General features: G+C 38.8%; 3 protein-coding genes across 4 annotated transcripts; all 3 read right to left on the bottom strand.

Moving 5' to 3' along the window:
* Positions 1 to 2453: 2453 nt before the first annotated feature.
* On the bottom strand, positions 2454 to 5044 carry LOC134823305 (ornithine aminotransferase, mitochondrial-like). Of its 2 annotated transcripts, XM_063834725.1 has the most exons (4): positions 4341 to 5044; positions 3065 to 3613; positions 2953 to 3024; positions 2454 to 2918 (listed from the first exon to the last, which is right to left on the bottom strand). In XM_063834725.1, the coding sequence occupies exons 1-3, from the start codon at positions 5027 to 5029 to the stop codon at positions 2982 to 2984; spliced, it is 1281 nt and encodes a 426-aa protein (XP_063690795.1). In that variant the 5' UTR covers positions 5030 to 5044; the 3' UTR covers positions 2454 to 2918; positions 2953 to 2981. The 2 variants fall into 2 exon arrangements, with proteins under 2 accessions (XP_063690795.1, XP_063690794.1); XM_063834724.1 differs by having other exon boundaries at positions 2454 to 3613.
* Positions 5045 to 5102: 58 nt separating this feature from the next.
* On the bottom strand, positions 5103 to 18069 carry LOC134822638 (alanyl-tRNA editing protein Aarsd1-like). The gene is made up of 9 exons (XM_063833780.1): positions 17938 to 18069; positions 17685 to 17830; positions 10748 to 10881; positions 10428 to 10496; positions 10147 to 10228; positions 7289 to 7392; positions 7033 to 7109; positions 6650 to 6811; positions 5103 to 6479 (listed from the first exon to the last, which is right to left on the bottom strand). The coding sequence occupies exons 1-9, from the start codon at positions 18004 to 18006 to the stop codon at positions 6081 to 6083; spliced, it is 1242 nt and encodes a 413-aa protein (XP_063689850.1). The 5' UTR covers positions 18007 to 18069; the 3' UTR covers positions 5103 to 6080.
* On the bottom strand, positions 8109 to 9602 carry LOC134823059 (serine/threonine-protein kinase/endoribonuclease IRE1-like). Its single transcript, XM_063834409.1, has one exon. It carries the CDS (start codon positions 9600 to 9602, stop codon positions 8109 to 8111), a length of 1494 nt encoding a protein of 497 aa, XP_063690479.1.
* Positions 18070 to 20802: the final 2733 nt, after the last annotated feature.

Here is a 20802-nt window from a genome sequence, read left to right as displayed (position 1 = left end):
GCAGAGCAACGATCGACGATGCGAAGCAAGAATGCTAGTTCGCGCGGCGCGTCGAAGCGGCGGAGTCCTCCAACTGCCTTTCTCGAATCTCACTTCCAATATATGGAACAGATATTTTTCGTTATCACCCGTTAATGGTTAAGTCCATGTCAAGAGCAAAAAGGGTGATTTGGAATCTCAATCAGCGTCGGAAAATACATTAATTCAAATTGTTTCCAATTGACCTTTTACTGTCACCAAGATGTAAATTGTCATACGTTGTATGACCCGCCGCGCACGAAGTGCGCGGCTCCCCCTGTATCGTCAGGACGATAGTGAAACGACCGTGGGGGTCGCAACGTGATACAAGATGTAAATCAGATCGAACGCAAAAATTAGATCGAACCGGTTTGATCTAAAAATTAGATCGAATGCGCGGCGCGGCTTTCATTGTAGTTGTATATGTATCGTGCGCCAGCGTTCGATCTAATTTTGAGATCAAACCGGTTCGATCTAATTTTTGCGTTCGATCTGATTTACATCTTGATGACAGGTAGAAAAATCTCGAATAGATCAAGTGTAGAGTAATTATTTAGCACACTCCCAAATAATACTTTTGTCATACGTTGTAGACTAGTAGACCTGCCGCGCACGAGTGCGCGTCTGTAATGTGGCTTAGCTTTCGCCATGCCACAGGAGGGGCTAAGTGCAAAGAAACTGCTGCTCACTGCTACTAACTGCTGCTCACTGACAGCAGCAGTGAGCAGCAGTTTGAGTTAGTAGCAGTGAGCAGCAGTTAGCAGCAGTTTCTTTGCACTTAGCCCCTCCTGTGATGCAGATACTAGTAGTACTAGTCTAGTAGTACTGAGCTGTGAAACGACAATAGGGGTCACGCGCACGACGTGTTGCTCCAACCAAAGCCCTTTCGCTTGCAGTAGCGCGCGCCGCGTCAAGTGAAACAAGCGCGTCGCGCCAGACACGCAGTACGTGTATACACATGGCTATGTGAACACGACGTGATACTGATACAACAAGTTACTACATACTCAACAGTTTGAAATATGGGCAAAATACAAGTAATGTGGACATCAAGTTCAATGCTGCCGCTGAATTGGTGAGGAAGGACGGCTGAATTGGCGGATGGTACTCGTCTAATTCATAATTCCACAATTCTACATCAAACGTCAAATCGACAACAAACTGAATCAGGAAACTTGGTTAACTGATGGTCCCAGACACACTAAACTGACACTCGGCCACAAGCACGCCAACATCAAAAACCTCAACATTGAACATGCTACACTCAGCAACAACAGACAAGATTAACAGAACTGCAGTTCACCTCATCACGGGTCACTGCGGCTTAAACAAACACTTTTACACCATTTGCAAATCAAACACGATGGTGTTTGTCCTATGTGCGGCGACGGAGAGGAAACTGTCTCACACTTCCTTGGACAGTGTCCGGCTATTGCCCAAATAAGAGGTCTATATTTCCAGGACTACAACCTCTCTGTCAATGAAATATTCGACAACCAACACATCACCACGATTGTCAATTACGCAAACCGCACCAAACGCTTAATTGTGCCGGAAGAGCTGGATCAGATCGGGGTGACTTAAAGTTAGAGTATTAACTCATATGCTGTCTCGTCTCATTTTACTTTTCCGCAAACCCCTAGTTGGCGTATAATTTTGGCGTATAATTTTGACTCATGTCACTTTTTACACCATCCTCCACCATTCACTCTGATTTCACCGGCAACCTTCCCCAGGGTTGCCACACCCCAGAGGTAGGCAGAGCATCGCAATGCTATTCTCTCGTGGGCTTACTTGGCCCAGCCTATCTTAAAGAGGAATATTCCCCCGGATAATGTTATATCGACTATTTACAACTCCATGATTAGGTTCATCCGTAATCTGCAACAACATTACCATGAAGCAGTAAAGATGTATCCTCCTCTTACTGAATTTATACCATCCGGGGACAATGAGACACTTGGTGAATACTTTTTTGAGAACATTCCTATGCCGTTTCCCGTGATTTATTTGTTTCATAAGTTACATGAAGACAGTGCCCCTCCTGAAATGAAGCAGCAAGAAGTTCATGAGCTGGCCAAGAAAACTCTTAAAACGCTGTTCAAAAAGCGCGATGTACTAAAATGATAATTTGAGGAATGAGGACGAGTCGATAAATGAATTTTATGATTTTGTTGGGAATGATGTAATTATTTCAGCTCCAGCAAATTTGTGTGAGTCAGTCCTTAAATAATTTTAAAGTTTTTGAAATCAAATTTTGCTGAATCTAACCACTTTTAAGGAGTCCAGTGCTGATCTTTAAATGTAATCTGAATAACCAAAAATTTCAGAAAACTGTGTTATTAGCAATTGTCTCAAATGAAAATTACGGGCACACCATCCGTCTTCCTCACGTTCAAAAAGAACTTTTACTGGAAAACAGAAAAACGATCCAATGAAAATAACACAAGCTAGAAATATAATAAGGAATTTGACATTTTAAAAACTATTTGAATCTCAGCAAAATACAGATAAGAATATAATCTCAGCTAAGTTCTTAAAACTGAACTGTAAATAAAATATAATTCTTAATGAATCCCATAATATTTTCCCTGATATTCGTGAAATAAAAATGACTTCTCGATAGAAGCAACTGAGTTCACACGAACAATATTAAATAGTTTAATTTATATAACACTAATAAAATTAATAATATTACTTATAAATTAATAAAACTGAGCACGGATTTAAAGAGCGCATCTAGAATCTAGATGACTTGCAAATTATATTATAACTCATCCTTACAGCGAGAACTACATTGAAGGTTGTGATGGTGAAACTACTTGTTATATGAGTCAGATAGTTCCTGGGTTTATCTGAGACTATTACTTGCCGGCACGAGGGAGGTATTAAAGAGGAGCTCACCAAGGAGCAGATCAAGGAGCACCAAGGAGCACCAAGGAGCAGATCTACAGAGCTTCTCTTTACTGGAAGCTAGAAATAGTACTGCAGATAATATCCTCTTTACTGGAAGCTAGAAATAGTACTGCAGATAATATCAGTGCACTCCTTCATTTCATCCTCGTTGATAACAATAGGAGGAGTGAACCTGATGATGTGACCATGAGTAGGTTTAGCCAGGAGTCCCGCGTCTCTCAGCTTCAGACACACCTCCCACGCGTTGAAGGACTCCGTCTCCTTGATCTCCACCCCGCAGAACAGACCCCGACCTCGGACCACGTCAACGATGTCCTTGGGTAGCTTCCTCAGCTCATCTACCAGGATATTTCCCATGTTCTGGGCATTCTCGTACAATCCCTCGTTCTCAAGCACGTCCATGGCTGTCATGGCTATCTTACACCCCAGAGGGTTCCCACCGAAGGTACTGCCGTGCTCCCCCGGTTTGATGCACAACATGACCTCATCAGAAGTCAGGACTGCAGACACAGGGAACACCCCTCCACCAAGAGCTTTGCCGAGGGTCACCATGTCAGGTTTCACATTCTCCCACTCGCAAGCTGACCTTTTACCGGTTCTACCACAACCTGATTGTACTTCGTCTGCTATCCAGAGCACGTTGTGTTTATCACACAGGGCTCTTACTCCTTTAAGGTACCTGAAATCATGGAGGTTTAGAAATATAAAATGTTTATTAAAGGTTACAAAGACTACGCATTTGACTAAACTTAAGCCTGTTAATTTATCTAACACAGTGCTATTATAGTGACTAGTGTTAACAATACTAGTGTTAACAATACTAGTGTTAATAATACTAGTGTTAACAATACTAGTGTTAACAATACTAGTGTTAACAATACTAGTGTTAACAATACTAGTGTTAACAATTATACTAGTGTTAATAATACTAGTGTTAACAATACTAGTGTTAACAATTATACTAGTGTTAACAATTATACTAGTGTTAATAATACTAGTGTTAACAATACTAGTGTTAACAATACTAGTGTTAACAATACTAGTGTTAACAATACTAGTGTTAACAATACTAGTGTTAACAATTATACTAGTGTTAATAATACTAGTGTTAACAATACTAGTGTTAACAATTATACTAGTGTTAACAATTATACTAGTGTTAATAATACTAGTGTTAACAATACTAGTGTTAACAATACTAGTGTTAACAATACTAGTGTTAACAATTATACTAGTGTTAATAATACTAGTGTTAACAATACTAGTGTTAACAATTATACTAGTGTTAACAATTATACTAGTGTTAATAATACTAGTGTTAACAATACTAGTGTTAACAATACTAGTGTTAACAATACTAGTGTTAACAATACTAGTGTTACCCTAGTGTTAACAAGTTAACCTACCCATCATCAGGAATAATAACTCCTGCCTCTCCCTGGATTGGTTCCACCATAAAGGCGCAAATATTAGGATTAGCAAGTTTCTCCTCCAAGGCTGCCAGGTTGTTGAATGGCACCATTTCAAACCCTGGGGTGAAAGGACCGAAGTTTGTGTAACAGGACGGGTCGGAGGAAGAGGAGCATGCAGCTATGGTACGTCCCCAAAAGTTATCCTCTGCAAACAACACTATAGCCTGGTTCTCTGGAATTCCCTTCACCTCATAACCCCACTTTCTGGCCAACTTAACGGATGTCTCGCATGCCTCTACTCCCGTGTTCATGGGGAGAAGTTTGTCAAACCCAAACAGTTTAGTCATGTATTCCTCGTACTCTCCCAGCACATTGTTGTAAAAAGCGCGGGAAGTGAGGGTGAGGATGTCGCACTGCTCCTTCAACGTAGCCACAATCCGGGGATGACAGTGACCTTGGTTCACTGCTGAGTACGCCGCCAGGAAGTCAAAATACTTCTTGCCGTCGGTGTCCCAGACATTAACTCCCTGTCCTCGTGCCAAGGCTACGGGGAGTGGTCCGTAGTTGTGAGCCCCATACTTGAATTCTTTGTCGAAGATTGCTTGTTGGCCGGGGGTCGGGGCAGCGGCGAATGCACCCATTGCTCGAGAGCAGGTAGGGGTGAGGAGTAACTTCCGTAACATGCTGGGGAGATTATGAGGCTCGACGGGTATAAATATCATACATTTGTAGAAATAAAGTCAGTTTGATTTTATTCAAGCAGAATAACTTTTATCAATAGCATATTGGCAAATAGCATTAAAAATTAACAAGCATATGCGTAATGCGATATCGCAATCTATCTAGACAATACTCCTGGTGTTATTATTATTAAACTATAAAAACACGTTTTTTGCCAAGAATAATAATGTATATCAAATACCAGTACGGGAAACGGGCAAAGGTAACCTAAGTAAAAGGAAACTGTATGTGACGATTCCACAGACGCAAAATAATTTAAATCCTGTACCAAATTAAATTATATGCAACATATTCAAACCCGGAAAAGATTCCAAGAAACAACGAATGAAGTAACGGAATGTAGTAGTAACGGAATGAAGTAACGGAATGAAGTAACGGAATGTAGTTGAGGTCCCCCTTGCAGCATGCAGATGTAGAAATGAGGGATCAATATCAGGTTATTTATTAGATTATATTACAGAAGAATGAAATGAAACTGACAATAATTTAATTATTGGCTACATAACCCAATACGGCTCATACCTACGAGGATTCAGTTTTAGAAAAATGAACGGTAAGTTCACATCAAGTCAAAGAACGTTTATCGCACAGGAAACTGTAACAGGTTTTACAAAATCGAAGGATGTTTTGTTTACTAGTCATAGTAAATTCACGTAAGAAAATATATGCAATGTCACCTGTTGGAATGCAAGTGAAACTACTACATATAATTCAGTGTTTCAACCCTTTAGATCGGTATTTGTCAGAAATGAGGGTTCGTGTGTTGAGACAACAATATGATGTGGAACTGAATGAGTGGGGCTGTGAATATTTTATACTGGATAAGTAAAGTGACCACAATGCAAATTGTAAATATTCCTCGTAAGATAAATAAATATAAACTCTGTCTAAAAATAAGTTAAACAAAATCCTATAAGTCTAAATCTATAAAACATCATCATAGAAAATCATAGAAAATCTACGATCACGTTATTAGCTATCTTCAAAGAATGTTCATGACTCAAAGTTGTCCCGAAGATATTGCACAGCACTCTCTAAAAGAGCCAGATCACTAAACTTCCCCTGGAATTTCCCATCCCTCCCTCCTCCCTTACCCCCAAGTTTCTGCGCGAGCCCCTTGCCCAACTTATCCACCACATCCACAGGTCCCCTAAACACGAACTGAGCTCCACCCTGCTCCCCCATAGTGAGCAGCAGAAGTCTCTTCTCGCACGTGTCTCGTAGGTCTCGTTGTAGAGTCAGACTGTACTTCTCGTCTGGAGATGGTCGGTGCATGGTGAGGACTCGCTCCGAGGATTGGAGGAGGGAGGCGGCGTGAAGGATGGCTAGCTCTTCTGATAGTTTCTCAGCGGTCTTGCGGGTTGTGCGATTATCTTTACTCAGCTTTTCTACCTGAGAATGGGAATTGGGAGGTTTAGTCAGAGATTTGAGGGATATTTGCACCGAAATTAATTAATAGAAAACAAAGCTTGCATCAACTGACAAGATTAAAAACCACCTAATATTTTCGCAAGCTTAAATATCCAAAACTAAAAAGCCAATATCCAAAACACTCAACTGACCATGGGAGCGAACTTTTCAGGCGGAGACGAGAGCAAGACGTTTAGTTTGTGTTGAACCTCTAACGCAATCTGGAGGGTACTGATCACTCTATCTCCACACACGAAATAGAGCAACGTGTTTCCTTTCTTAGATTCTGTGTGAAGCAGTTTGATCATCTGCAGCTGAGTGGGAGGGAAGAACTTGGTTAAATTTCTTCTGTTTGATGTAGAAATTTATCTTATCAGTTCGGATTAGAGTATACAAAAAGTATCCTAACGCAATTCTTTATACGGGCTGCCGTCTGAACCCACGAGAATATTAGCGCTTTGTCTGCCCCTACTGTAGGCACATGTTTAAATCATAAATTTCATTTCTTAAAACTGAGATCTGAAATTTCACTAACTTGAGCGAGCGAGCTCAGATGAGTACCACAACACATGTTTTCGTCAACACCTTTTATCTCTATAACTCTAACCGGCCCTGATACACAACAATGATTATTAAAAACTTTCTAGATGTTCAACATTTAAAGAGAAAACCGTAACCGACGAAAATCTATCGAAGGTACAAAATATATTGATAACTTTTTATCAACAATTCTCAGACGTAACACGCTAGTAATAGTAGAAATCACACAAGTAAGACGGAATGTAACTCACCAGAATGGTCGGCAGGTAGTCCTCTGGTATGCGCGGAGGATAACGCTTGATCATCTTTACTATCGTAAACCTTTGTTATTACCGGTGTCCCTGCTTGGATCAAACTGAGGATGGAAAACGTCAGAGCTTTTGCGTTTCTTTAGAAATCGGGGAAGAGTTTTCGGAAAGAAGTGAGTTTTAGGACAGAAATTAACTCTAAAAAGCGACCAATTAAAACACAATTTGGTTCGATTTCAGAAACTATTAAGAATTTCTTTAATATAAAAATCCAATTCAAAGAGAAAATGTAAGTATAAAATCGACTAAATTTGGAAATCAGATCGCTTTTGTTTAAACCCTGGTAAAATCATAAATAGCAATATACGACTGAAACGAAAGGTTAAATCAGTCAACATAATCACATGAGATATGAAAGTAACTTATCAAGGATATTTCAAAAGAAGCTTGCAACAAGCGGTATCCATCTAAAGTCTGTACTCTGTAACCCCTGTATAAACTTAAAAACGATAATAATATCAATGTCCTCTAACTCTTAGAGTTGGATCTGCTTCTACTTGAACTAGACGGGGTAGACGATCTGTCATCTAACTCTTAGAGTTGGATCTGCTTCTACTGGAACTAGACGGGGTAGATGATCTGTCCTCTAACTCTTAGAGTTGGATCTGCTTCTACTGGAACTATACGGGGTAGATGATCTGTCCTCTAACTCTTAGAGTTGGATCTGCTTCTACTTGAACTATACGGGGTAGATGATCTGTCCTCTAACTCTTAGAGTTGGATCTGCTTCTACTGGAACTAGACGGGGTAGATGATCTGTCCTCTAACTCTTAGAGTTGGATCTGCTTCTACTTGAACTAGATGGGGTAGATGATCTGGAGCTGCGTGTCATGAGTTTATCCAGAGTGCTCCACCCTGATTTAGTCTTCCCCTCCGCAACCGTTTTATCAGTATCAGCATTCTTGTAGTACCGCTGCAAAACTCTATTATCTCTAGCGTGAAGGTAGAGAGACAGGTACACGATTGGAATCAGTACTGGAATTCTAGAAAAGAAATATCGTCCAATGTCTTCATCCGAGCAATCTCCCAAAACTTCCTCAAGAATAGTGAAAGCCTCTGAGTTTGGTTGTTTGTGGGGCTCTTTGTACCGTGCTACCGCCTCCCTGCAGTGTTGTTGGATGTTCCTTATGTTCCGGAGAACAGCGTTGAAGAGAGATTTGGTGTTTGGTTTGGATTGTTTGGCAAGCTTTCGACAGAACAAATGGTATCCCCAAGCTTCACGAATGTTCTCTTCGACTGCTGTTGGCTTATATTTCTTCCAGTTGTCTTCCAAACTTTTAACAGCATCGCTCTCAAATTTGTCTTTGTAATCATTGAATACTTTCTCCACAAAGTGAAGTTTATCAGTGTAGCTCCAGAACAAAGGATGATCTAAAAGCTCCTTAGCTTCAGGACGTAGTTTTGGGTCATTGCTGACACAGCTGTTTACCATTATATCTCCCAGCAAATCCACCTCACGATCCAACGATTTTCTAGGATCGAACGATTTTCTAGGATCATCTAGGAATGCCACCCTTTTACCAAAGTGGATATTTCGCTCCCTGCACAATTCCTCACCGAAAGGGTGAACGTAACGATTAGATGCGTCGGTAGATTGAGAAAGTACAAACTGTGCAACACATCCAAACGCAAAAATATCCATAGATTTCTTGAAATATTTTTTACCCTTCCCAAGTACTTCTTTTGGTTTCCACCCCTTGGTACCCGCCTCTGTAGCAGTCACGTGAGTTTGATCCTCCTTAATTTCAAGACTGAGTCCAAAGTCAGTTATCACAGCAGTAACACCATACTCGGTGGTTTTGCTTTTTTTGATTAGAACATTCTGGGGCTTTAGGTCTCGGTGAATAACATCCATTTTGTGGAGGTATTCTAAGCCGCTTAAAATGTCCTTCAGAATATTAATCTTGAACTTTGCTTTCATTTCACCGGGCATGTACGTATATGAAGGGTTCAAGGTTCCCTTTTTAATACATTCAGTCAGAGATGCGTCACACAAGTCCAGGACAATATAGAGGAAGTCCTTGTCTTTGTCGAACAGCTTGTATCGGATTATATTAGGGTGATCCAGCTTCTTCAGCATAGTAACTTCATTGTTAATCACTTTCAGGTCTGTGGTTTGGAAATATACCATTCTTTTAACGGCCACTTGAACCGTTTTCTCGAATGTTCCTTTGTAAACGCATGTCCCGTTACTGCCTTCCCCCAATATTCCGTTACGATTGATAGCCACCTTTCCTGAATTACCCACAGCATCCATAAGCATATAACTGTCTTTGCACTCAACAAACTCGACAAAAGATGTTCAACAGAAACTGATCCAGAAAAAAGTGAGAAGAAATGACAGGGATTGTTGATATAAAATGAAGCGTGACTAACTAAAAAAAGTACAGTTCCATCATGAGACCACATATTGTTGAAGTGAGATCGTTAGTTGCCTGTCAAATGGAGAATTAGTATCACACATGTGGCTAGGACGTGTGGCATGGGCCTGCAATTAGCATACTTTCTTACTGAGTTAATTTGCATATTATTACAAAGTATTATCTTGCTGTTTTAATCTATGTACAGAGTAAAAATTATACTTTTTTAGAACAATCCTGAGTCTAGATTTCAGGGGATACACATTTTATTTTTTATACGCTGCCACAGTCAGCACTTAAAAATACGATTACAAAAGCCACAGAATTATTAAAACACGAGGTGGGACATGTGGTGGATATTCTCTAGAATCATTAGATTATAACTTGATCATCACAGGACTGATAAGTTTAATCAGAGATAAATTTAAAACATGATCGAACCTGTTGACTTTCTGTTCGATTTCCAGCTTGATCTCGTCAGATATAGATGGTGTTTTGAGCTCAACATGTGATATTGTTAAACCTGAAATTAGTGTTCTAACCTAATTGGCAGACAAATCAGAAATTGTTTGTACTTTTATAAAGGAAACACGGCAAAAAGTCTTCAAAGAACTAAAAACAATCCCGAACAAGAAAAAGCCAAATAGAAGAACAATCATACTGAGTTATCCAAACAATTGAGATTACTGGTGATATAGATCCTTAGTATCTGATGAACTAACCTAAGTTCCATGATACAGTGTTATACTTGTATGGCTCCTGCTCCGCGATAGCGCTTAGTAAATGTTGTCCTGCAAACACCGTTACATCATTATAAACAATGTTTAAACTTTAACCCAATTCATGAATGGCAATTTCAGTGATCTCATAGTGAATGGTAAAACTAATAATCACCAAAATATGTTGATAATAACATTGCAGAAGCACCTTAGCACCCGACGGTACTAATATTGCACATAAATTCTTCAATATTAACCACTTTGTGCTGGTTAATTTAACCAGCTACACACCAACTAAAGACAATATAAAAACAAAGCCCTACCTGTGTGCTGCTGCATGTGATCGTATCTCCGTTTCCAGTTAACTTCCACATTAACCTCACTCCCCTCACCCACTCTCTTATCAGTGAAATGCACTGCTCTACCATCGCGTCTCTGTACGTCCACCACTTTTACACTGAGTCAGATAAGTGGAATCAGCTGAGAAGTGGTAAACCTGGTCCTGCTGTGTTTCCCAATACTCTGAACTTGTTGGGTTAACATTAATAAAAATAGAGCTCAGTAAAAACTACCTAACTACGAGAGGTCATATTGTATTGCCCACATACATAACAAAAAGAGGGGTATTTTAGCAGTAAATGGATGGAATTTATGCCAGCCAAGCGTTACATAAAATATATTATTATACGGATGTGAATTTGTATACTCGATCGCAGCCGCTGAGCCGATCGCGCATAGTAATCCGATATTCAGAATTAGTCACGTGACACAATATTTTGTTACTTGTGATAGACTTGCAACATATCGGAGTACTTGCGCGCTACGTAGATGACACCCCATATAATGATTGCATTGACGTTTTCTTCTCTAAGGAGTTGATGAATCCAGATTTTTGGAACATTTTTGGAACATAGTAATCCGATATTCAGAATTAGTCACGTGACACAATATTTTGTTACTTGTGATAGACTTGCAACATATCGGAGTACTTGCGCGCTACGTAGATGACACCCCATATAATGATTGCATTGACGTTTTCTTCTCTAAGGAGTTGATGAATCCAGATTTTTGGAACATTTTTGGAACATAGTAATCCGATATTCAGAATTAGTCACGTGACACAATATTTTGTTACTTGTGATAGACTTGCAACATATCGGAGTACTTGCGCGCTACGTAGATGACACCCCATATAATGATTGCATTGACGTTTTCTTCTCTAAGGAGTTGATGAATCCAGATTTTTGGAACATTTTTGGAACATTTTTGGAACATGTGCCAAAATTGTGCCAAAAGTGTGCCATGCATTTATTTGCCCTAATGAGCTCTAAATAGTGCCAAAAATAATTGTAAATGATGGATATATTTGCAAGCTAGGTCTAGGGGCCATCGAAAGTAGCATAACATTACCCAGGTTCATGGAATGAACGAAAATGAACAAAAATGAATATTGTCCTAAAAATGCTCAGAACGGTTTAAAATTGGTCGGAAAGTGTTTATATTAGTCCTAGGACCACTCAAACCAAGTTTGGGAATCACTGCATGTCTAGAACCGATGTTACCAATGTTCCAAAATGTTCCAATTTTGTCACAATAATCCTCCTGAGAATCCAGATTTTTGGAACATGGGCACATCGAAGTATTGGCTGTATTTAAGTGCTGGGAAGCCTCAATTCGGTTTTCTAAGATGGATATAGGTAAAAACTAGGCCTAAGAGCCATCAAAACTCAAATAACATTACCCAGGTTCATGGAATGAACGAAAATGAACAAAAATGAATATTGTCCTAAAAATGCTCAGAACGGTTTAAAATTGGTCGGAAAGTGTTTATATTAGTCCTAGGACCACTCAAACCAAGTTTGGGAATCACTGCATGTCTAGAACCGATGTTACCAATGTTCCAAAATGTTCCAATTTTGGCACAATAATCCTCCTGAGAATCCAGATTTTTGGAACATGGGCACATCGAAGTATTGGCTGTATTTAAGTGCTGGGAAGCCTCAATTCGGTTTTCTAAGATGGATATAGGTAAAAACTAGGCCTAAGAGCCATCAAAACTCAAATAACATTACCCAGGTTCATGGAATGAACGAAAATGAACAAAAATGAATATTGTCCTAAAAATGCTCAGAACGGTTTAAAATTGGTCGGAAAGTGTTTATATTAGTCCTAGGACCACTCAAACCAAGTTTGGGAATCACTGCATGTCTAGAACCGATGTTACCAATGTTCCAAAATGTTCCAATTTTGGCACAATAATCCTCCTGAGAATCCAGATTTTTGGAACATGGGCACATCGAAGTATTGGCTGTATTTAAGTGCTGGGAAGCCTCAATTCGGTTTTCTAAGATGGATATAGGTAAAAACTAGGCCTAAGAGCCATCAAAACTCAAATAACATTACCCAGGTTCATGGAATGAACGAAAATGAACAAAAATGAATATTGTCCTAAAAATGCTCAGAACGGTTTAAAATTGGTCGGAAAGTGTTTATATTAGTCCTAGGACCACTCAAACCAAGTTTGGGAATCACTGCATGTCTAGAACCGATGTTACCAATGTTCCAAAATGTTCCAATTTTGGCACAATAATCCTCCTGAGAATCCAGATTTTTGGAACATGGGCACATCGAAGTATTGGCTGAATTTAAGTGCTGGGAAGCCTCAATTCGGTTTTCTAAGATGGATATAGGTAAAAACTAGGCCTAAGAACCATCAAAACTCAAATAACATTACCCAGGTTCATGGAATGAACGAAAATGAACAAAAATGAATATTGTCCTAAAAATGCTCAGAACGGTTTAAAATTGGTCGGAAAGTGTTTATATTAGTCCTAGGACCACTCAAACCAAGTTTGGGAATCACTGCATGTCTAGAACCGATGTTACCAATGTTCCAAAATGTTCCAATTTTGGCACAATAATCCTCCTGAGAATCCAGATTTTTGGAACATGGGCACATCGAAGTATTGGCTGTATTTAAGTGCTGGGAAGCCTCAATTCGGTTTTCTAAGATGGATATAGGTAAAAACTAGGCCTAAGAGCCATCAAAACTCAAATAACATTACCCAGGTTCATGGAATGAACGAAAATGAACAAAAATGAATATTGTCCTAAAAATGCTCAGAACGGTTTAAAATTGGTCGGAAAGTGTTTATATTAGTCCTAGGACCACTCAAACCAAGTTTGGGAATCACTGCATGTCTAGAACCGATGTTACCAATGTTCCAAAATGTTCCAATTTTGGCACAATAATCCTCCTGAGAATCCAGATTTTTGGAACATGGGCACATCGAAGTATTGGCTGTATTTAAGTGCTGGGAAGCCTCAATTCGGTTTTCTAAGATGGATATAGGTAAAAACTAGGCCTAAGAGCCATCAAAACTCAAATAACATTACCCAGGTTCATGGAATGAACGAAAATGAACAAAAATGAATATTGTCCTAAAAATGCTCAGAACGGTTTAAAATTGGTCGGAAAGTGTTTATATTAGTCCTAGGACCACTCAAACCAAGTTTGGGAATCACTGCATGTCTAGAACCGATGTTACCAATGTTCCAAAATGTTCCAATTTTGTCACAATAATTCTCCTGAGAATCCAGATTTTTGGAACATGGGCACATCGAAGTATTGGCTGTATTTAAGTGCTGGGAAGCCTCAATTCGGTTTTCTAAGATGGATATAGCCGTAAGCTAGGCCTAGGAGCCATCAAAGTCGTATAAAATTACCCATGGAATGACCAGAAATGAACGAAAATGAACATTCTTCTCAAAGTGCTCAGAATGGTTTAAAATTGGTCGGAAAGTGTTTATATTGGCCTAGGACCACTCAAACCAAGTTTGGGAATCACTGCATGTCTAGAACCGATGTTACCAATGTTCCAAAATGTTCCAATTTTGTCACAATAATCCTCCTGAGAATCCAGATTTTTGGAACATGGGCACATCGAAGTATTGGCTGTATTTAAGTGCTGGGAAGCCTCAATTCGTTTTTCTAAGATGAATATAGGTAAAAACTAGGCCTAAGAGCCATCAAAAGTCAAATAATATTACCCAGGTTCATGGAATGAACGAAAATGAACAAAAATGGATATTGTCCTAAAAATTCTCAGAACGGTTTAAAATTGGTCGGAAAGTGTTTATATTGGTCCTAGGACCACTCAAACCAAGTTTGGGAATCACTGCATGTCTAGAACCGATGTTACCAATGTTCCAAAATGTTCCAATTCGAGTGGTCTTAGGACCAATACAAACACTTTCCGACCAATTTTAAACCGCTCTGAGCAATTCCAAAGAGTTTACGAAAGAGTCATAAGGCCAATCAACAGACTATTCATTTACTGTACTGTTAAGATGGTTCGGTATTCTGCACCCCTCGTATCGGTTCTGGGCATGCAGTGATTCCATAAACAGTCAGACAGTCACACAATGTACACCCTATATTTAGATCACATCAGTTTCATTTGTATCACATCACTTCGTGTAATAGATGTGTGGAAGCAAATAAAGATGTGATCTGAATAAGGTGATCCGAGCGTAGCAAGGTTATCCGATCTTATTTGGTGTGATCGGATGTAGAGGCGTAAGATCAGATCAGGTCATCAGCAATAGGATTAACTTAGCAAGCTTGTTAATGAATAAGAAGAGAATAAATAGATAATTAAGTTATACAAATCATTTTCCCTCTCTGTTAACCACAACAACTACAACGACAATGAATCCCTTCACTAAATTGATGAGCCTACCTCTTTATCTACCAGTTCAAAGAAGCACCAGCAGTCCACCTCACTCAACCAACCCCTTCACCAGCAACCTTCATCCCTCAACCAACTCATTCACCACCAGCCTACCTAACGCAACCAACCCCTTCACCAGCAACCTACCTCGCTCAACCAACCCTTTCACCCGCAATCTTCATCCCTCAACGAACAAATACAGCTAATGATGTCAAAAATTTATATCAATATATTGGGGGATTATTAAAACCAAAATAGTTGCCCAATAAAATAATTTCTGCCTTCTCTTGGCGGTACGTGTGCTAATTGTACATAATTCTGAATGCAACTTTAAGACTCTGTTGGACGAAAATATTGACTCTTTGCCACCATTTTCTTACCATTCTGAGCGCTTTAAGGAAAATTTTCATTTTTGTTCATTTTCGTTCATTCCATGAACCTGGGTAATGTTATTTGACTTTTGATGGCTCTTAGACCTAGTTTTTACCTATATCCATCTTAGAAAACCGAATTGAGGCTTCCCAGCACTTAAATACAGCCAATACTTCGATGTGCCCATGTTCCAAAAATCTGGATTCTCAGGAGGATTATTGTGCCAAAATTGGAACATTTTGGAACATTGGTAACATCGGTTCTAGACATGCAGTGATTCCCAAACTTGGTTTGAGTGGTCCTAGGACTAATATAAACACTTTCCGACCAATTTTAAACCGTTCTGAGCATTTTTAGGACAATATTCATTTTTGTTCATTTTCGTTCATTCCATGAACCTGGGTAATGTTATTTGAGTTTTGATGGCTCTTAGGCCTAGTTTTTACCTATATCCATCTTAGAAAAACGAATTGAGGCTTCCCAGCACTTAAATACAGCCAATACTTCGATGTGCCCATGTTCCAAAAATCTGGATTCTCAGGAGGATTATTGTGCCAAAATTGGAACATTTTGGAACATTGGTAACATCGGTTCTAGACATGCAGTGATTCCCAAACTTGGTTTGAGTGGTCCTAGGACTAATATAAACACTTTCCGACCAATTTTAAACCATTCTGAGCATTTTTAGGACAATATTCATTTTTGTTCATTTTCGTTCATTCCATGAACCTGGGTAATGTTATTTGAGTTTTGATGGCTCTTAGGCCTAGTTTTTACCTATATCCATCTTAGAAAAACGAATTGAGGCTTCCCAGCACTTAAATACAGCCAATACTTCGATGTGCCCATGTTCCAAAAAAACTGGATTCTCAGGAGGATTATTGTGCCAAAATTGGAACATTTTGGAACATTGGTAACATCGGTTCTAAACATGCAGTGATTCCCAAACTTTGTTTGAGTGGTCCTAGGACTAATATAAACACTTTCCCGATCAATTTTAAACCGTCCTGAGCATTTTTAGGACAATATTCATTTTTGTTCATTTTCGTTCATTCCATGAACCTGGGTAATGTTATTTGAGTTTTGATGGCTCTTAGGCCTAGTTTTTACCTATATCCATCTTAGAAAACCGAATTGAGGCTTCCCAGCACTTAAATACAGCCAATACTTCGATGTCCCCATGTTCCCAAAATGGTTACAAAAATCAAAATTGGAACCACCTTCACATCGGTTCTAGACATGCAGTGATTCCCAAACTTGGTTTGAGTGGTCCTAGGACCAATGTAAACACTTTCCGACCCATTTTAAACCGTTCTGAGCATTTTTAGGACAATATTCATTTTTGTTCATTTCTGGTCATTCCATGGGTAATTTTATACGACTTTTGATGGCTCCTAGGCCTAGCTTACGGCTATATCCATCTTAGAAAACCGAACTGAGCCTTCCCAGCACTCAAATACGGCCAATACTGCGATGTGCCCATGTTCCAAATTTATGGATTCATCTACTGTCTCTAAGTGTGGGTATGTCGCTTTTCAAAACTATGATTATGCGCAAATTTGAACCTAAATATTGCAAAAAGGTAGGTGCGTGCGCGAGTTTACATAGATAAATAATACTGTCAGGAGAAGACTACCTGGAGAAGGCCTTGTATTGTATGTATATTGTATATTGACTATTGTTTATGGTTCCTGAAAAATAGATATAGGCTGGAATAATTCCAGTGGAATTATCACACATGATATTGATTGGAAATACCTTTAATAAACAGGTAACGACAGTGCTTTATGGAGAGAAGTTTCACCAATACAATGATAGATCTCCACCGCTCAGGATATACTAGATACTGCCATAATGCATATGTATTACTATCAGGCTTGGGCACCATGCCACAAGATGAAGATAATATGGTCCGGTTACGGTCGAAATTGCTACGAGAGGCTCAGCAGATGTACAATATGTAAGACTATAAACTTTATAAAAATACGCGCACGCACGTAACTTTACGTTATTTATGGATCCGAATAATAGCGACATACCCACAATTCTGAGAAATAAACCTCGCGCGACATAAAGCGACATAATCACAATTTCGCCCACACATTTGCTAGAACACCTCCTCCCACGACACGATTTCAGATCTGTTTACACTTACTTTTGCAAAGACAGTTTATCTACATCAGTGACGTCCGAGGGGATTGTTCTCAAAACACCGTGATCGCATGGCTGTCCTCCTCCTTCAGCAAACAGTATTGTGTCTTCTAACACCACTTCGTAGTGCTTTTTCTTTCCCTTCTTTACCTGAAACAGAAGGGTTAAATATAAAAACTGGGACAACCAAATACAACTATGTTTTGAATAAAACATACGAGATTTCCAAGCTAAATAAGTAGAAATATATAAAATACCTCATTACAAGAAACGACTTTGGAAGTGAGCTGTCGCAGAAAGGGCTCCTTTTGGCACTTTAGCAGCATTCTTTTAACGACGTTGTGTATCACAATGGCTTTTAAATTGTAAACTGGTTTTACATGCCCTAAAAGTAAGCAGGAAAATAATTGTTATAACAGGAAAATGATCAAGTTATAAAACGCTTAATGACTGAACAATACCGTACATATGCATATTGAAAAGAAAATTTAATGTTTAGAAGGAAATAGAACCAACTAAATTTGTATGTCAACTTTGATTTCGATCCAGAGCCTAAAAGTAAAACAGCAATATTACAAGCGACAACTTATGAAATATTAACACTCACACATAAACCTAGATAGTCAGATAAATCAGATAAATCAGATTCAAATACGTTTTGTTTGTTGCGCAACGATCGACCGGTCAAAATAAACCTATTGGAATCCCAGTCCGTGTCAAAATTCGGTGAATCGTGTCTTAGTTCAGGTCACCGTTATAGTTTTTAAAAAGCGGCCCGGTCGATCCTCGGCTATGTATGTATTTCCTCGTTGTTGACAAATTGTCACAAATTTTCACAAATTGAACTTTTAAAAATATAATATATAACTTAGTTAATAGTGATAGTACTATGTTTACAGTATACTACAATAGATACAACCCGCAGCAGTGGCGTAACGAGGAGCACCGCTGGGGCGCCAACAGGCAACGTTACGCCACTGGCCCGCAGGAGGCAGGCCACCTAGCGTAAATACGCAGTAATTGGTAAATTTCCAGATAATGAATATAAAATCTGTTCACAGAAGTACACTTAAACTGTGAACCACAAACTTAATATCAAATAAAAATATCCTGATAAGTATAAATAGTCAAATTATTCATTACCCAAGGAAGTGGGATTATTTTGGACACGGAGAATTCTTACTCACTTTGTTTTTTAAGGGCTGATTGATTGTATAACTTCAGTTCAACATTGCACCATGTCCAAAATAAATAAATCTACAATCATCTACAAATCCTGCAAACAGTGTAAGTTTTCCATAAAATCTGGCAAATGCCTGAACCCAGGCTGTACAGAGTAAGTACAAAGAGACAAATTGTTGACGAGGATAGAGAATCTCTCTATCTGATACTCATAGAGATACCCGTCAATACATTAAATTAACAAATTAAGATTCCACTCTACAGCTGGCCCATCTAGGATGGACACAAGGCCACCTAGATTGAGAAAAGACCCTCTTCATTAGAAAATGTATTAACACTAAACAGTGACCAACAGAGATCCTGATTTTTTAAGTTTTAAAAAATTAAATTATTCTTAAAAACCAAAACCTTAAAAATTAAATTATTCTTAAAAACCAAAACCTTAAAAATTAAAACTCAACAAAATTGACACTCTCAAACCCATCATTATCCAGAAAGCCTGGACTCATATCAAAGATTAAAGATATTACGAGGAACATTATGACTAAAAACCATGAAACGCAACAAATTCCAATTTTGTGGAAGGACTCCCTTAGAATCTCTGTCCCATAACCTGGAAAAACCGACTACAACAATGCTAAGTCATTTCGAACGATCACTCTTTCACCTGTGATGTTAAAGTTGCAGGAGAAAGTGATCTTATGGCATATGTAACACGACCTTAATTTCGCAAACGATACCAACAAACGAAAAATCGGCTTTAAGAAAGGCTGCTCCACAGAAGCGGCACTTCATAAAGTTACTCACACCATTGAACGCAGAATAACTAAGAAGGGATATGTCTTAGGAGTGTTTCTAGACATAGAAGGCGCCTTCAATAATGTCTGTTTCAAGGCTATCTCTGAAGCTGTCAAGGCCACGAAAGTGGACTTGGCCACAGCACAATGGGTCATCAACAAGGTTACCGACCGAGAGCAGAGACCTATCAATACCAACCATGATGCATCCTGATTATTGCACTGTTTATCAAACAGAGCTCACAGCCATCATCCAAGCTTGCAAATATCTCTCAACCTATAATACCAACATGAACACACATATCATGCGCTATACGAGCACCTTCGGGATATATCATACTGCCCGCTAGACTACTTTTATAACAAATTCTAATACCCTACTTAAGGCCTTACCCTTTAGTTCCACAGGCAGTTTTTTACTTTATTAATACGCCAAATAAAAATGTATAAAAATGTATACAAATTCGGTCACTCAAATAATATAGTGGCTGCGGTCATAATCAATACTGAAATTGCATTTTGTCGTCCCGCACTCATATTTCTGGGATCAACTACCTTACGAGACATATTTATATGATACGAAATTTGGGAATTTTTTCCAAAAATCCCCATATTTTTGTACTACCAAAATTGTGGCCGCCATTTCAAAATCCCACACATTAGTTTTTATGTAATTGGCTTAAATAGGGCTAATTTGAGGTGAATTTGTCAAATTTGTTGTTTTACGTGTTTTGTGAGACAAGGATACGCATTTCTCAGGTAAATAGAAAGTTACTTACCTTACTCGGGAATATTATAGCGGGTTAATTTATGACTGGGAAAATTAATGACCGGGAAAAATATGGCGGAATGTTCCAAAACCCACCAAGTATCAAAATGTATTACTATTAGTTTACCTTACTCGGGAACATTATAGCGGGTTAATTCATGACTGGGAAAATTAATGACCGGGAAAAATATGGCAGAATTTTCCAAAACCAACCACTTTATCCCAGTCATAATATTCCCGAGTAAGGTAGTATAACAATTACTGAATAGAAAATACTGGTTTTTCAGTGTTCCGTAAAAAACGTGCGTCAGATTCAACATTATCTCACATATAATTTTATAAAGACTTCTATAACAACGACTAGTTTCACACTA

Source organism: Bolinopsis microptera, chromosome 11 (genome assembly GCF_026151205.1).
Source record: "Bolinopsis microptera isolate Bmic1 chromosome 11, MBARI_Bmic_1.0, whole genome shotgun sequence".
Taxonomy (NCBI): domain Eukaryota; kingdom Metazoa; phylum Ctenophora; class Tentaculata; order Lobata; family Bolinopsidae; genus Bolinopsis; species Bolinopsis microptera.
Note: the sequence above shows the minus strand (reverse complement) of the source record. Positions and strands in the feature narration are given on the sequence as shown.

Excerpts from the sequence above, each read along its gene's own strand:
- LOC134823305 (XM_063834724.1), bottom strand. The coding sequence starts at position 5,029 with ATGTTACGGAAGTTACTCCTCACCCCTACCTGCTCTCGAGCAATGGGT. Across the intron at positions 3,614-4,340 it reads GTTATTATTCCTGATGATGG|GTACCTTAAAGGAGTAAGAG; the intron begins GTAGGTTAACTT and ends CCATGATTTCAG.
- LOC134823059 (XM_063834409.1), bottom strand. The coding sequence starts at position 9,602 with ATGGATGCTGTGGGTAATTCAGGAAAGGTGGCTATCAATCGTAACGGA.
- LOC134822638 (XM_063833780.1), bottom strand. The coding sequence starts at position 18,006 with ATGCTGCTAAAGTGCCAAAAGGAGCCCTTTCTGCGACAGCTCACTTCC. Across the intron at positions 17,831-17,937 it reads AAGTCGTTTCTTGTAATGAG|GTAAAGAAGGGAAAGAAAAA; the intron begins GTATTTTATATA and ends CTTCTGTTTCAG. Across the intron at positions 7,393-10,146 it reads ATCGAACAGAAAGTCAACAG|TTTGATCCAAGCAGGGACAC; the intron begins GTTCGATCATGT and ends TTCCATCCTCAG.